General features: G+C 43.4%; 2 protein-coding genes across 3 annotated transcripts in view; both read left to right on the forward strand.

The window, feature by feature from the left end:
* LOC126336098 (uncharacterized) overlaps positions 1 to 1,072 on the forward strand; it is a 785,081-nt gene extending 784,009 nt beyond the window's left edge. Inside the window, exons 3-4 of the mRNA XM_049999578.1 lie at positions 286 to 994; positions 1,026 to 1,072. Coding sequence (XP_049855535.1) covers positions 313 to 994; positions 1,026 to 1,072 — 729 coding nt within the window. The 5' untranslated portion in view covers positions 286 to 312. The remainder of the gene's footprint in view (positions 1 to 285; positions 995 to 1,025) is intronic.
* Positions 1,073 to 1,160: 88 nt separating this feature from the next.
* LOC126335558 (uncharacterized) overlaps positions 1,161 to 13,992 on the forward strand; it is a 637,852-nt gene continuing 625,020 nt past the window's right edge. For both annotated transcript variants that reach the window (XM_049998973.1, XM_049998974.1), the window contains exon 1: positions 1,161 to 1,961. In XM_049998973.1, coding sequence (XP_049854930.1) covers positions 1,393 to 1,961 — 569 coding nt within the window. In that variant the 5' untranslated portion in view covers positions 1,161 to 1,392. The remainder of the gene's footprint in view (positions 1,962 to 13,992) is intronic.

Here is a 13,992-nt window from a genome sequence, read left to right on the forward strand (position 1 = left end):
GTTGCGTTAGTTTTACAGCTCTACTGATACCTGATACGTGATGGTGCCAGACTTTAACTGTGCCGTACACACGCGTGAAGTGTGGGATTGTGCCTGCTGTCCCCAAGCTAGCGAAAAAAACGAAATATAAACAAATAAAACAGAAACAAAGCTTTGTAATATATGTTCGCAAAACAAAAACAGGTTGTTTCGCCTGCGATGTGTTTGTTGTCAATGTTAGTCTTGTCTAATTTAGTATTTCTGCTAAGGCGGTTGTTTGACGGGATGCCTCTCTTCCTCCCACAGGCGGCGAGTTGGTGATGGCGTGAGCCTATGGAAGCAGAGTCGGCCCCCGCGCTAGGCGAGCGTCCCGTGTCGGCGGCGGCGCAGCTGCTGCACGTCCCGTGCGATGGCGCCGCCTCCGCCCCCGACACCGCCCGCGACTTCCCGCCGCCGCCGCCCCCGCAGCCACTGACGCCCCCGACCTCGAACTTGGACCGCCTCGACAACGACGTCGCCGATAACAACAACAACAACAACAACCACCGTGCCTCGAGTAACGGCGGCGACGAGGAACGCTGTTCGTCGACACTGTCGGAACGGACCTGCTCCTCCAACAATAACCGTGAACCGGGTGCCGGCGCCGAAGAGTTTACTACCCAGAGGAGTCTACTGCGCCAGGCGTCTTCGCCCTCCAGACTGGCACTCGTCGTCGCTGCAGACGAGAACCTGAACACCTACAGAAACAGCAATGCGGGGCAAAACTGTGCTGTCGGGCGAGCGCCGTCGCAGTTGTCGGAGGTGGAACTGGAGCCGCCGTTCGCTAACATTGTGGACGAAGAGCAGGTCAGACGGGAGACCCCCAGCGACGCGGCGGAGCGCCGCGCCGTGTCCTCCAGGTCCAGCTGGGAGGCGCCGGGGGCAGCTGCCGGCGCCGGTCCGACGGCGGCGGCGGCAGCAGCAGGTGGTTGCGCGGGCGCCGGCTCGGTGCGCCGGCGCGCCGGCGCCGCCGCCGGCGCCGCCCCCGACGCCGGCGACCCGTGGAGGCTGCTGCGGCGCCGCACCGACCCTCTGGACGCGGCGTCGCTGCTGATGCCGCTGCCCAGGGACTACCGCGACGCGCTGTCGTCGCTGCTGTGGCAGCCGTACGACTGCCGCAGCGACGACGACGCCGCCCCCGCGCTGCTGGCGTCGTCGGCGTCGTCGTCCCCGTCGACGAGCTCCTCCGAGTCCAGCGTGGCGGCCGCGCCCCTGCTGGCTCTTCAGCGGTGGCCGGCCGCCGAAGCTGCGGCGCTGCCTTCGCCGGCTGCCGGAGCGGCGGTCGGCGGCGGCGGCGGCCGCGGCTGCGACCAGTTGCCGTTCGGCTGCCTCCAGTGCTGCGCCGACAGCGGCCGCGCGGCCTGCCCCCGCGACATGTTGGTCAACGTGCCGCCGCCGCCGCCGCCCCCGGCCCAGCAGGCCAGCCCGTCTACGGTCCTCGCCCCCTCCCCTCCTCCGCAGCCGGAGTCCGTCAGTGTTGTGGTGAATAGTGGCTCGTTCCCAGTGGTGAATGTGACGAACGTGCGGACCTTCACTTCGACCGAGGCGCAGACTGACGATTTCGGCGACGTGGCCGGCCCGGGGGCGGCACCGGCCGTCCCGGCGCTGCCGCAGCCGCCGCCGCCCCGCGTGCCGCCCCCGGCTCCCGCGCCCGCCGCCGGTCACACGAACCGCGAGCAGCGGCGTCGCGAGAGGCGCGAGCGGCGGCAGCAGCGGCGCCTGGGGGCAGCGTCGGGGGCGGTGCCGCCCCCGCTGGCCGACGGCCCGCCGCCACCTCCGGGGGACCGCCTCCCTGACCTGCTGCACTCGCACCTGCCGCCCCCGTACTCGACGCTCCCGCTGCCCCCGCAGCAGCCACCCCCGCCGCCGCACCATCCGCCGCCCCCACCCGCTGTTTCGGGCATGCGCTTTCCGTTCCAGATTTCACCCGCTGGAGCTAGAAGGTGAGTCTCTCTAGTTGATGCGCTTCTCTTCTGCAATGTAAATACTTATTTCTAAACCACCTGAGAGCAAACGAGCCAGGGTCGGGTTTAGTCATGCTAGTACGTGGCTAAATTCTCTTATTACACAATGCCAGGAATGCAATACAGTACTTTAGGTTACGATTCGCCGTTACGAATATCAGTTGAAACTACCCATGTTTGTATCCATTCACACTGACGTATCGGTTCACATCGCGTTTCAAGCGACTTTCGGGTAACAGTGGCACATTCTGGCAGGGGGTTAGGTTGGGTTTTTCGTGGGAGGAGACCAGATAGCTAGGGCATAGGTCTCATCGGATTAGGGAAGGAAGTTTGCCGTGCCCTTTCAAAGGAACCATCCCGGCATTTGCCTGGATCTAGCAGGGGAAGAAAGCTCAAAGTAATGTGCATAATTTAGCAACACATGTGAATGTTTTTCTATGCTCACATGCTCCTTTACGACTGTAAATAAGAAAGGGAAAGAAGCCTGTGACCGATGAAATTTACTAACATTTATATTACTTCCTTATTTGACCTAGGGAGACAGGCGGTTTAACTCAAAATCGCAAGAATTCCTTGACGAGCCACCTTCCACTCATTAAAAATTATTACTTAATACAGTGTATATCAGCTATCAGGCATTACACATCTTCATAATCCGTTGAGCTGAATCTCCCTTGTTGGCATGTGCATATTGAGACGGACATACTAATGTAAAAGGTAACCATGGCGATCTTCTTCCTCAATATGTAGGCCTACAGTGTCAACAAGAGCAGTTCAGCTCAACAGATTATGACAATGTGTAATGCCTGGTGGCTGATACACACTAGGTTAAGTAATAATTTGTATTATCTGGAGATGGTTCGACCATGAGCTAAAATTAGTTATGAATAAAGAAATTTTTTGCGAACCTGACTGTGGAACTATTTTTATCCACGCCTATTTGTATCTCTGTTCCCTTATTAAATCAAAACATCGACATAACTTTTAGCTTTGTATTAAAATACTTGACAGACTGTGCCATAGGGTATCTGAAAAGCGTAGTGGAAAGTTTATTGTAATAAACTTCTCTGATTGCAGCCGTTTGTATTGGCAATTGATGTTCAGAATCGAGACGAGAAAAGATGTAAAATGTTTCAACATTAATGCTACCACTGCAATGTGGCAGTCAGCGGGACGGCTACCAGTACTGTGGAAATGAAACTGGGCGTTAAAAATTACGATGTTTATAGGTGCTCTCAGTTCCAGTGTAACTATTGAAGCGCTGGGATACAATAACCTGGAAATGCTAAAATCATGAGGCATGGATGTGGTCGTATGCACTTGAGAAACTACCAACCACCACTATCAAAGGCCAGAAACATGTCAGCTGCTTTTCCGTCAGTGACCCGTTAACGTAAAGCTAGGTACGTGACAAGAGAGGATTCGGATAACCTCATTTTCACTGACGGATCTATTGGAAAGAAAACCGTTGCCAGGAAACAATCGACGGCAGAACGTACATTCTGATTTTTCCCTGCGGATGCTTTAAAGAAACTTTTGCCAGTGGTATCACGAGACGCCACCATCAGGCTTCGATCACACCATCTGTACCGATGACGGTGGTTTCTCGCTGCGATGCGGGAACGTCGTGGGTCTTACGCTCTTGTCTCTGATGTCAGGTGGATATGTCCCATACAGATGTCTTGGGTGGGCAACTTTCGGGTAAACAGTGGCACAGTGTGGCAGCGGAAGAAAGCTCAAAGTAAACCGTTGTTCATCTCATCTATTAAGTAGTGTAGAAATAGCTGACACCTGTCTCCAAGAAATATAGAACAAGTATTATTTCCGGTACGTATTCGAATTCCGCCGTGAAATGCGTCACTAATGACATGCGGGATTTAAAAGTTCTTCAGTTTTTGTGCATCATATTTCTTCAAGTCAAAGGTGATGAACGGAGAGTGCAAGTCATTCTCTTATATTTTATTATGTCAAGTATATCTCCTCTCAGCTGTCCTATTATGAACTTCTAACTATACTGCGACAGAAGATTCCATCTGCAGACACTTCTAGGCCCAAAGGATTCAAGTAATCAAGAATTCAAAAGTTACACTTCACTCTATAAACGAGGAAAAATTAAGGTTACGAAAGCTGATGGTAATCCTGGTAAGCGTGTGATGCGTGGATGGTTTCATCTTTCCTGGCCCCTCGAGAGTTTCGACATACTGATTCTGGATTCCTCAAGACGGCCTTTGCAGGTTTCTGAAGACGAAATTTTTATAATCGCGAAATCAACCGAAGGGTAATTTGAATACAAAGTAATTAGCACAGCTGGGAGGAAAATATATTGTGTATAGTATATACCGTGAAAGCTCGCAATCGCAGTTCGTATTCTGCCATTGATGGATCCAACAATAAAACAAAAACATTTCATGCCGCTGACTTCAAACCCGTAGTTTACGTATATCTGGCATTTTGTAGAATAATACACTGTTTATTATCCACATGAAAGAGTACTGTCCTGTTGACACTTCGATACAGTCCCAGAAAATTGGTATCTGTTGATAGGCATTACAATTCGCTATTCAACTTCGAACGCCTTTTAATGTTATGGTTCTGATAAAGGCCAGTTTATACCGATACTGCTCCACATTTTGGAGCTTTTATTGAGTGTCCCAAATGAAAATAACGTTTCAACAGTTAAATAATATTCTTGAACGATGATATGTCGTTCTTCCGAAAACAATGTCTGTACTTCGGTTTAAAAGAAGTTCTCAGAAAGACGAGAAAGAGCCAAACCCAACCCCAGCCTACAGAAACGTGGAAAGGCTAAAAAAACAATGTGGAGCATGTGTTTTTCAGAACAAGAAAACTGTCTCTGGCTGGAAATCAAATTTCCACATTTCCAGCAGACCCATTTTAAAGCGGAATGAACTACTATGAAACTGTCTTCTCATTCAAATGGAGATCAAGAGCGACTTTTGACTGGAGATACTCACTTGCGGCATTAAGCACATTCATCTTGTTGACTTCTGTCTCATGTGCTGACGAATGACGAATCCAGAGAAACTTAACGCGATACTAATATTCCTATAACTACGGTGCAAACAGACCGAAGTGTATCAAAAAGACGCCTTCACTTTTGTTTATTTATTTATTGTTCCGTGGGACCAAATTAAAGAGAAGTCTCCATGGTCATGGAACGAGTCAATACATGAAATTACAACACGATAGTAGAAACAGATAAAATGAAATATAAAAAACATATTCAGGCGACAAGTCGTAAGTTTAAATAAAGAAAATCAACAATGTAACATTGGAATTTGCTGAACTTTTTAGCTCTTCCAGGAGCTCCTTGACAGAATAATTAACCCAAAAAATAATACCATACGACATAAGCGTATGAAAATATGCGAAGTAGACTACTTTTCGTGTTGAACTGTCACTTATTTCAGATACTGTTCTAATGGTAAATAAAGCAGCATATAGATTCTGAACAAGATCCTGTACATGGGCTTTCCAGCTGTCCCAGCCACCGTAACTGCTGAGATCTGCTGCATACTTCTACATCTACAGCTACTAGAGATTCCTCTCCACTAGACTCTGACAGTTGGTCATATCTGTTGCAAACACCAATAGTAAAACTATCTGAAAATTTTCTTCTCCTAGCAGATCACCTCCCTAATACTGGAGTACAGAGGTCATCCGTTATCAGCGATCCAGCATTCGACTTCAGCTCTGTTCTTTAGCAAGCGCCGTTCATGTACTGTAGAGATGCAAAGTCTCATACGGACGTTGTATTGTTGAAGGTGATGTCCTACTGCAATAGCACCTGCTGTGCCTTGCAACAGGTGTGTGATTCTAACGTTGATACCACGTCTTGCGTTTGTAGCTGTGTGTTACGATCCTGAAACCTGTGGACTGATATCGTTGAGCTGAAACACTGGCGACGTTATTTGCTCTCGTGAGAGGCTTTAGCGCCCGTTACCCGGTTTCGAACGGCACCCACCTGGAGGGAGAGACGCTTTGCTCGGCGGCTGTGACCCAGTAACGGCGCGAGTAGGCAAGAGAAATACCAGGACAGGACGGCACGTTTCTCTCGCCGTGAAGGGGCCTCACCGCTGCTGAGCCGGGGAAAACTCCCGGTTCTGCTCATTACCCTCGAATGACGGCGCCGCCTCCGATTAAGTCTCCGGGTAAAAGTGGCTCCTTAATGAGTGCATACCATGCAGCCCGGTGTCTCCCACCTCGAGCACGGCTGAAATATCGCAGGTGAACGATGTGAGGTACAAAGAGATCCCACTCATCGTTATGTGGATCGTTGCAGCTAATAACACTGATACTTTCATCCATTATTAGATACCGTGCATGACCAGTAGTCATTTCATACTGCACACACACACACACACACAAACACACACATAAATCGCTCTCTGTCAGCTGGAGTGTGTAAGGGGTGAGGGAAATCATGTGAGTTTCATGGAAGGGGAAGAGGGTGAGGTATTTCTACAAAATAAGACTATTGAAATAACGTATTTATCAATATCCAAACATAATGAGGCTACCATTTTATAATAGATAATAATAATAATAACCCTTTAGATCAAATAACATCAACAGATACAAAGAAAATAAATTGGAAAAAGAAAACACTACATGGCAGGCACCAGTATCACCTAACACAGCCACACATTGATCAAGACGCATCCAAGACATGGCTAAGAAAAGGCAACATATACAGTGAGACGGAAGGCTTCATGATTACAATACAGGATCAAACAATAAACACCAGATATTACAGCAAGCATATTATTAAAGATCCCAATACCACAACAGATAAAGCAGACTTTGTAAACAACAAATAGAAAAAGTAGATCACATCACAAGCGGATGTACAATACTAGCAAATACATAATGCCCCAGAAGACACGACAATGTAGCAAAAATAGTACATCAACAACTTGCCATAGAACATAAACTAATAAAACAACACGTTCCCACATACAAGTATGCACCACAAAATGTACTGGAGAATGATGAATACAAATTATATTGGAACAGAACCATTATAACACATAAAACAACACCACATAACAAACCTGACATCATACCAATAAAAAGAAGAAATTAACACAACTAATCAAAATATCCATACCCAATATAACAAATATACAGAAAAAAACAGGAGTAAAAATTGAAAAATATATCCAACTGGCTGAGGAAGTCAAGGATGTGTGGCATCAGGATAAAGTTGACATTATACCAATTATACTATCAACTACAGGAGTCATACCACACAATATCCACCAGTACATCAATGCAATACAGCTACATTCAAACTTATATATACAACTACAGAAATCTGTAATTATTGATACATGTTCAATTACCCGAAAGTTCCTAAATGCAATGTAACATATACCGCACAGTTAAAAGGAAGTCACGCTTGATCAAGGTCCGCGTCACTTTCCATTTTTAACCAGAATAACGTCTGAGAAAGGAAAGAAAAAATAATAAGATTTTATTGTCGTTAAGCTTACAGAAGCAACAGACAACGTCAAATTACAAAATATAAACAAAATTATATGCAGGAGTTATAAGTACAATACTAACTGCCCTTTGAAACTTTGCAGAGAAAAACATATTAACACTTATTACTAGCTACTAACAAATAGATAACTAGAACTGCTAATGGAACAATTAATATTATTACTAGCTACTAAGAAATAGGTAACTAGAACTGCTAAATGAAATAATTAATATGGTATATCGGGAGCAGCCAAAGTTTATAATATTATTTGTTTTTGACTGCAATCAAGAAATTCATCAAGGGAATAAAAAGGGTGCTCGACCAGCCACTCATACAGTTTTAGCTTGATCTTTTCAATAGGACAATCTAATTTACAAAGAGAAAATTTATTGCAACATTTGAAACCTATTACATGATAGCGTCTTAAAGACTTAGTTAAACGTTGAAAAGGTACATCAATGTGTTTCCTGTTTCTCGTATTATACGAATGTATATTTTCTCTTAATTGCTCGTTTGGTAAATTGTCTGCAGTGTATTATGATTGAGGTATGAACTATAATTATGCTATTACGCTGCAAATTCTTTCTGTATTCACATTTTTTCACGTTTATGACACTGACTGGCAATACGAAGAAAAAAAATCTGATGAACTGAAGGTACAACGACACAGGAAACTTTCAGAACTCAAAACTGTCATTTTCAGCTGCAAGGCGAACAGCGGCAAACAGCAAATTATTTTTCAGATTTCATGACCGGCAGCTCCGTGTACATTCGGAACGATGTAGTCACAATCTTATGAAATAGTTTTATATATGCTGTGCTGTCTAGACGGCAGAGAATGCATAAAGAGTGGTTATAGAGAGCTGCTGAGGTAACTGTTTCTTTCTTTCCCTCCTTGGCCTTCAGCCAGTTCCCCACTGATGCTACTGTTCTGTTGCGTGACCCACATTCACGCACGTAATCTGGTATACTGTGAGTATGTTTGTCTATCTGAAGGCTGCTAGCTCCAACAAAACCACAAACACAGCGTATACGCACGTGACACAGACACACACACACACACACACACACACACACAAACAGAGAGAGAGAGAGATGGAGAGAGGTCGGCAGTCGTATGTCATGGATTTGGATGGATTTTCGCACATACGCTCTCAATTAATTTAAATTCGAAAGTTATTTCGGATTTTCGCTCGACACTACGTAGTGTTTTGAGACAAACGACTTAAAAACTTCACTGTTTCCATTCAGTCCAAGTCCTAATGTGTACAAGGCTTTGATTATACTATTTTTTGTATTTTCATCAAACGGTAACACTCACGAGCAAGTCACAGACTAGAAACATATTCATTAGAGCCCGCTTTTTTTCAATCTTATGACCGGTTTGATGCGGCCCACCAGGAATTCCTCGATTTTATAGCAGTTACACTCATCCTCAAGTATCTGTTGGACGCATTCCAATCTCGGTCCTCCTCTATAGTTTCTCCCCTCTACAGATCCCTTCAGACCATTTAAATTATTCCCTGATGTCCTATCATACTGACCCTTCTTTTCGTCAGTCTTAAGTTTATCGCTAATCTCGTTTCTGTTGCTTCTCTTTACTTTCACCTTCTTCGATTCACTCCCAATATGTATTCCGTACTCATTAGACTGATAATTCCATTCCACAGGTCCTGTAAATCTTCTTTACTTTCATTGAGGATGGCAGTATGATGAGCGAATATTATCATTGAAATCCTGTCGCTCTTAATTATAATATCATTCTAACACTTTTCTTTTATTTCGGTCCATGCTTCTTTGACGTGTAGATTAAACAGGAGGGACGAAAGACTGCATCTCTGTCTTACACAATTTTTAAGCTGAGCACTTCGTTCTTGGTCTTCTATTCTTATTGTTTCTTCTTGGTTCTGGAACATATTGTGTATTACTCTTTCCCTACAGGGCACATCTTTTTTCCTCAGAATTTCTATTGACTTGCATCATTTTACATTGCCGAACGCTTTTTCTAGATCCTATCAACTTATCCTGTTTTTTCTTAAGTCTTGATTACATTATCAGCTGGGACGTTAGAACGGCCTCTCTGGTTCCTTAACCTTATCTAAACCCAAACTGAGCGTAAGGTAACACATCCACAATTTTCTTCTCCATTTTTCTGTATATTATTGTTGTTTTCACTATTGCACTACCTACCTCATAGAGAGCTTCAAACAGCTGTCTGGACGCATGCGCTGTTCAACTGATTGTTTGATATTTCTCGCACTTGTCCGCCCATGCTTTTTTCGGTGTTATGTGGATGACACTTTTCCCGAAAATTTTATGGTATACCACCAGCTCCTTTGGTTCTACACACCTACTTGAATTGTCGTTTGGTTGTCACTTCCCCAAATGATTTTAGAAATTCCGAATCAGTGTAGATTACCACTCCTGATTTATTTAATCGGAATTCATTGAAATCTTTTTTTATGGTCTGATCATAGTACTAGATCGCCTGGCTGATCCATATCGATGCCCCTTAATTCTTCGTCATCAGACGGTTCCTCCCCCTCGTATAGGCCTGAAATCTACTCTTCCCAACTATCCGCTCTCCCTTTTGCATTTAACTGCGTATTTCACGTTGCAGTATTAATGTTGCCTTTCTTGCTTTTATTTTCACAAGAGGTTTTATTAACTTTCCTGTGTCCCGGGACAGCCATTTCTTGTTCTATTTCTTCACTTTTTTGCTGCAGCTGTTTCGTCTTGGCTTTCCCACACTTTCTTTATTTCATTCCTAAGCGAATTACTTCTATTGCTATATTCCGTTTTTTTCCTATTCCATGTTTCCTTGATCCGTTCGAACATTTCATCTATTTCTCGAGGTTTTTCCGCCATCACATTCCTTGTGTCTGTATTCTTCCGTGAAATATCGTGATTGCCCATTTTAGATACATCCACTTACCATTAATTAAACTGCCTATTGTAGTATTCATTCTCGCACTCCACTTGCATCTCATCATTCTATATTACTTGATTTTCCGTCCTCAGTGTACTCTTCATCATTACTAAATGGTGATCTGAGTTTATATCTGCTCGAGGGTACACCTTACAGTCCAGTACCTTATTTGGTAATTTCTGTCTGACTATGATGTAACCTAGCTGGAATCTTCCCCTGTCCCCTCTTTTTTTGTGTATTTACCTTCTCCTCATGTGATATTTGAACAGTATATTAGCTGATTTCAATGGTGTGCAAAACATTGTTATTAGAGGAAATTTCGTGTTTTTGTTTGTTTCAAGTCTTTCTTTTAGTGTACTGTATTATATAAAATTGAAATAAAGAAAGACTTCACGCGACCGTGCACTTCCTGTACCATGCACCTAAAAATGCATTGATTCGAGGTACTATCGTAGCCGTTGGAGAGGGGGAGAAACCAATATTTGTGTAAGTGACTAAATAGGGGCCACATCTTTCTGATGTTTCCTGAATGAAAGTAAAGTTACATGTAATAAGAGATACCACCATTCACTGAAGTTATATATATATATATACCAGATGTATTGTAAATGAGTCTTTATTGATATATCTAATAGAAAGATTTTGGGACTTTCGGATATTTTTAAAAAGCTGTTTTATTTGTCTCATTATTTGGAATTTGAGTTTATGTTTGATACTGAGAAATTCTAGAGAATAATAAATAACCGAAAATAAGTGAAATAATGTGAACGGTTGAAGACTTAACCAGGATTACCATATAGAGAAAGATGAATATTATCTTTTGCCTCGTTTAGTTGAAGCATTTGCCCTTTCAGACAGCCGATGGAAAATGAATATGTACATTTATGCACTACACGTAAACAGGCAACACACATGTCTGAAACCAAAATATTATTTAGGAACAGTTCATATGAAAACTTTTCCTCGGACATGATAAGTGATGTGTTATGCAGAGGTAACGCAAGTAGATGTTTCAGCCTATAAACGGCATGTTACCGGTAGTTTTCATTTAAATAAGGATCAGTGAAGCGTATGATATCTGTATCCCAGTGAATAACATCGTTCCCTTTCTACGATTACACACCAGAACATTACGTTTGGTAGCAACACTTGTCGAGACTCTGACCTTACATCGCTGTCAACGCAATCCGGAACACTCCACCCGCGAGACACTGCTGAAGGGATTAAGGCGTGCTGGAGTACAATTGTTAGTAATTCCGGATGATGGTCACGACTCGTTGAATGACAAATGGACGTTCTTCGCCTGACCGGATGAACGAAGCGGATCGGCGCTGAATTTAAACACCCTACTTACTCCAGCTGGTTACTGATGTCTTGTTCATTGTGTCTTACAGGTCTCGATAACAACGACTTCACGTTGCAATTGAATCCATACACTACCTCCGCCGAACGGCTTCGCGACAATTCAGATCTTTTCGCCCTTAACGAAGCGTCTTTGTTATATACCCCCTCAGTCCAAACATTTTCGGTACTGGATTATTAAAAAGGTAGAGAAAAGTTAAGATGGTTGTTTTAATGCTTCAGGTGTTCTGTATAGTCGTCGTAGGGAACGGGTCTTCATGCTTGAAGAGTTACATGAAAAACATTCGTCAGGTTATCTATCAGGAGAGGGTGGACATACAGTGCGCACTTATATTGATTCCTACATCCCCGTAACATCTCTCAAGACGAACCATTTGTCTCTTAAATAAAGACAAGTAAATTAGACGTACAGCTCAATCCAAAAAAGAAACTTGGAGACTAAACAGGACTTTATTTTTCCTCTGTGAACACAATATATTACGTGCAACAGAACAGCACCAGCTGCTTTGAAAATGCACAGATTATTCAGAATTTAGAGGTAGCATGTACGAAGATTTCTAAAGATTAGTTTATCCACGGTGACTTGTGAGCACAGCGTCTGATTTCGGAAAACTGCGACCAATCACACTATTGTTTATTCAATTACTTATTATTCCGTAAGAAATATTGCGCCTACGTCTATCATTAGACTGGAGCGAGGATATATTGTACAAGTTCTTACGTTGTTATCTTTATGAGGAAGGCCCTATAAATAACTTGGTTTCTTAGATATAAAAAAAATTTACGAACTTGTACAAGAAATGTCCCCTGCCGTCTGAGAGATAGACCTAGGCAAGCAACCAGTTCGAAAAATGAAGAAGTGACCAAAAAATGCTTTCCTGTTTGCGTTCTCGACCTCATTGACAATTATTATATCAGCATAGTTTACACGAAGTTTCGCGGCAGATTAAGAATAAATTTTGCAGTGCCACTTGGATCCCTGCAAGGAGAACATGAGAGTATATCTCATATTTCAACTTAAAATTTTGAACAAGCATGTCATCCGTAGCTCGATGAGAGCAAAGTCGCGGTTTTAATGAATTTAATACTTTCAGAGAAGAAATCGGCTGAAGCACATTTATAATGTTAATGGCATTTAAATCTGATCATATTAAACCTGATACGTTTCACAACTGCCAGCTTTCCTCGTCAAACTAGCCAATAATCAAAACAAACGAAGAAACGCAAAAATCAGTCTCTAAACATGAAGTGGCCTAGTTGAACTGCAGATGCATGTTACGAACTTCCAGGGATGACGGAGAAGGGTTAATGTGTGAATTTGAGGTAAGGGACCCTGGTACAGAAACAACCGAGTGGAAAGTTATAAGCGCAAGTCGTTCTCATACCTCTGACAGCGGACCTCTTCTACTGTAAGATTTCGGTTCTCATATTTTGAGAGGTGCTTTATGGATCAAAACAAGAAGAAATGTGCAGTAAACACGTGACCTTAATTGCATACCTTAAGAGCTTTGAGCACTTGTTGATCTTTACTACTGTAAAATATATCTCTTCTACTGAAAAAGTGACGGTAGCTCTTCAGGTGCACATTTTAGAGACCATGCTTACTTGAAAAATTTTTCTTGTTTTGGTCCACACTACCTCATCCCAAAATATGGAAAGCAAGGAACTTACAGTAGTGGGGGTTCGCTGTCAGAAGTATCGAAAAGATTTTCGTTTTTCGACTTCGTCGTTTCCAGACGAGGGTCTCTTACTACAAATTGATACGTTTACCCTTTTCCATCTCTCCAGAAAGTCTGTAGCATCACCACGGATCCACGCTGTACATCGGACGAACAGGGAAACACGTCGAAAACTGTGATACTTGCTACTGACCTTGAAAGCTGCAGTTCAGCATGCTGTATGGTCGAGAAGGAGATGTTGCCCGACAAGGGCACTTGTAATGGAAGGACAAATAATTCTGAAAAGATTTACATTTTTTTGTGAATTGATTTGTGCTTTGATTCTTTGATGTTATGATTCTTGTGAGAGTTTGAGTCCATAGAGGGAACGAAGTCTGTTGTTCCGAAATACGTAAGTTCTTACATGATGTGAATAGTGTGATTAACATTAGGGTTATGCCGCAATGAATTTTCATTCTACATTTCCTGCAAGATTATAACTGTGTGCCGGACCTGGATTGGAACTTGACACCTTTGGCTTTAGCGCGCAAAGTT

The sequence above is a fragment of the Schistocerca gregaria genome, chromosome 2, assembly GCF_023897955.1.
Source record: "Schistocerca gregaria isolate iqSchGreg1 chromosome 2, iqSchGreg1.2, whole genome shotgun sequence".
NCBI classification, from domain to species: Eukaryota; Metazoa; Arthropoda; class Insecta; order Orthoptera; family Acrididae; genus Schistocerca; species Schistocerca gregaria.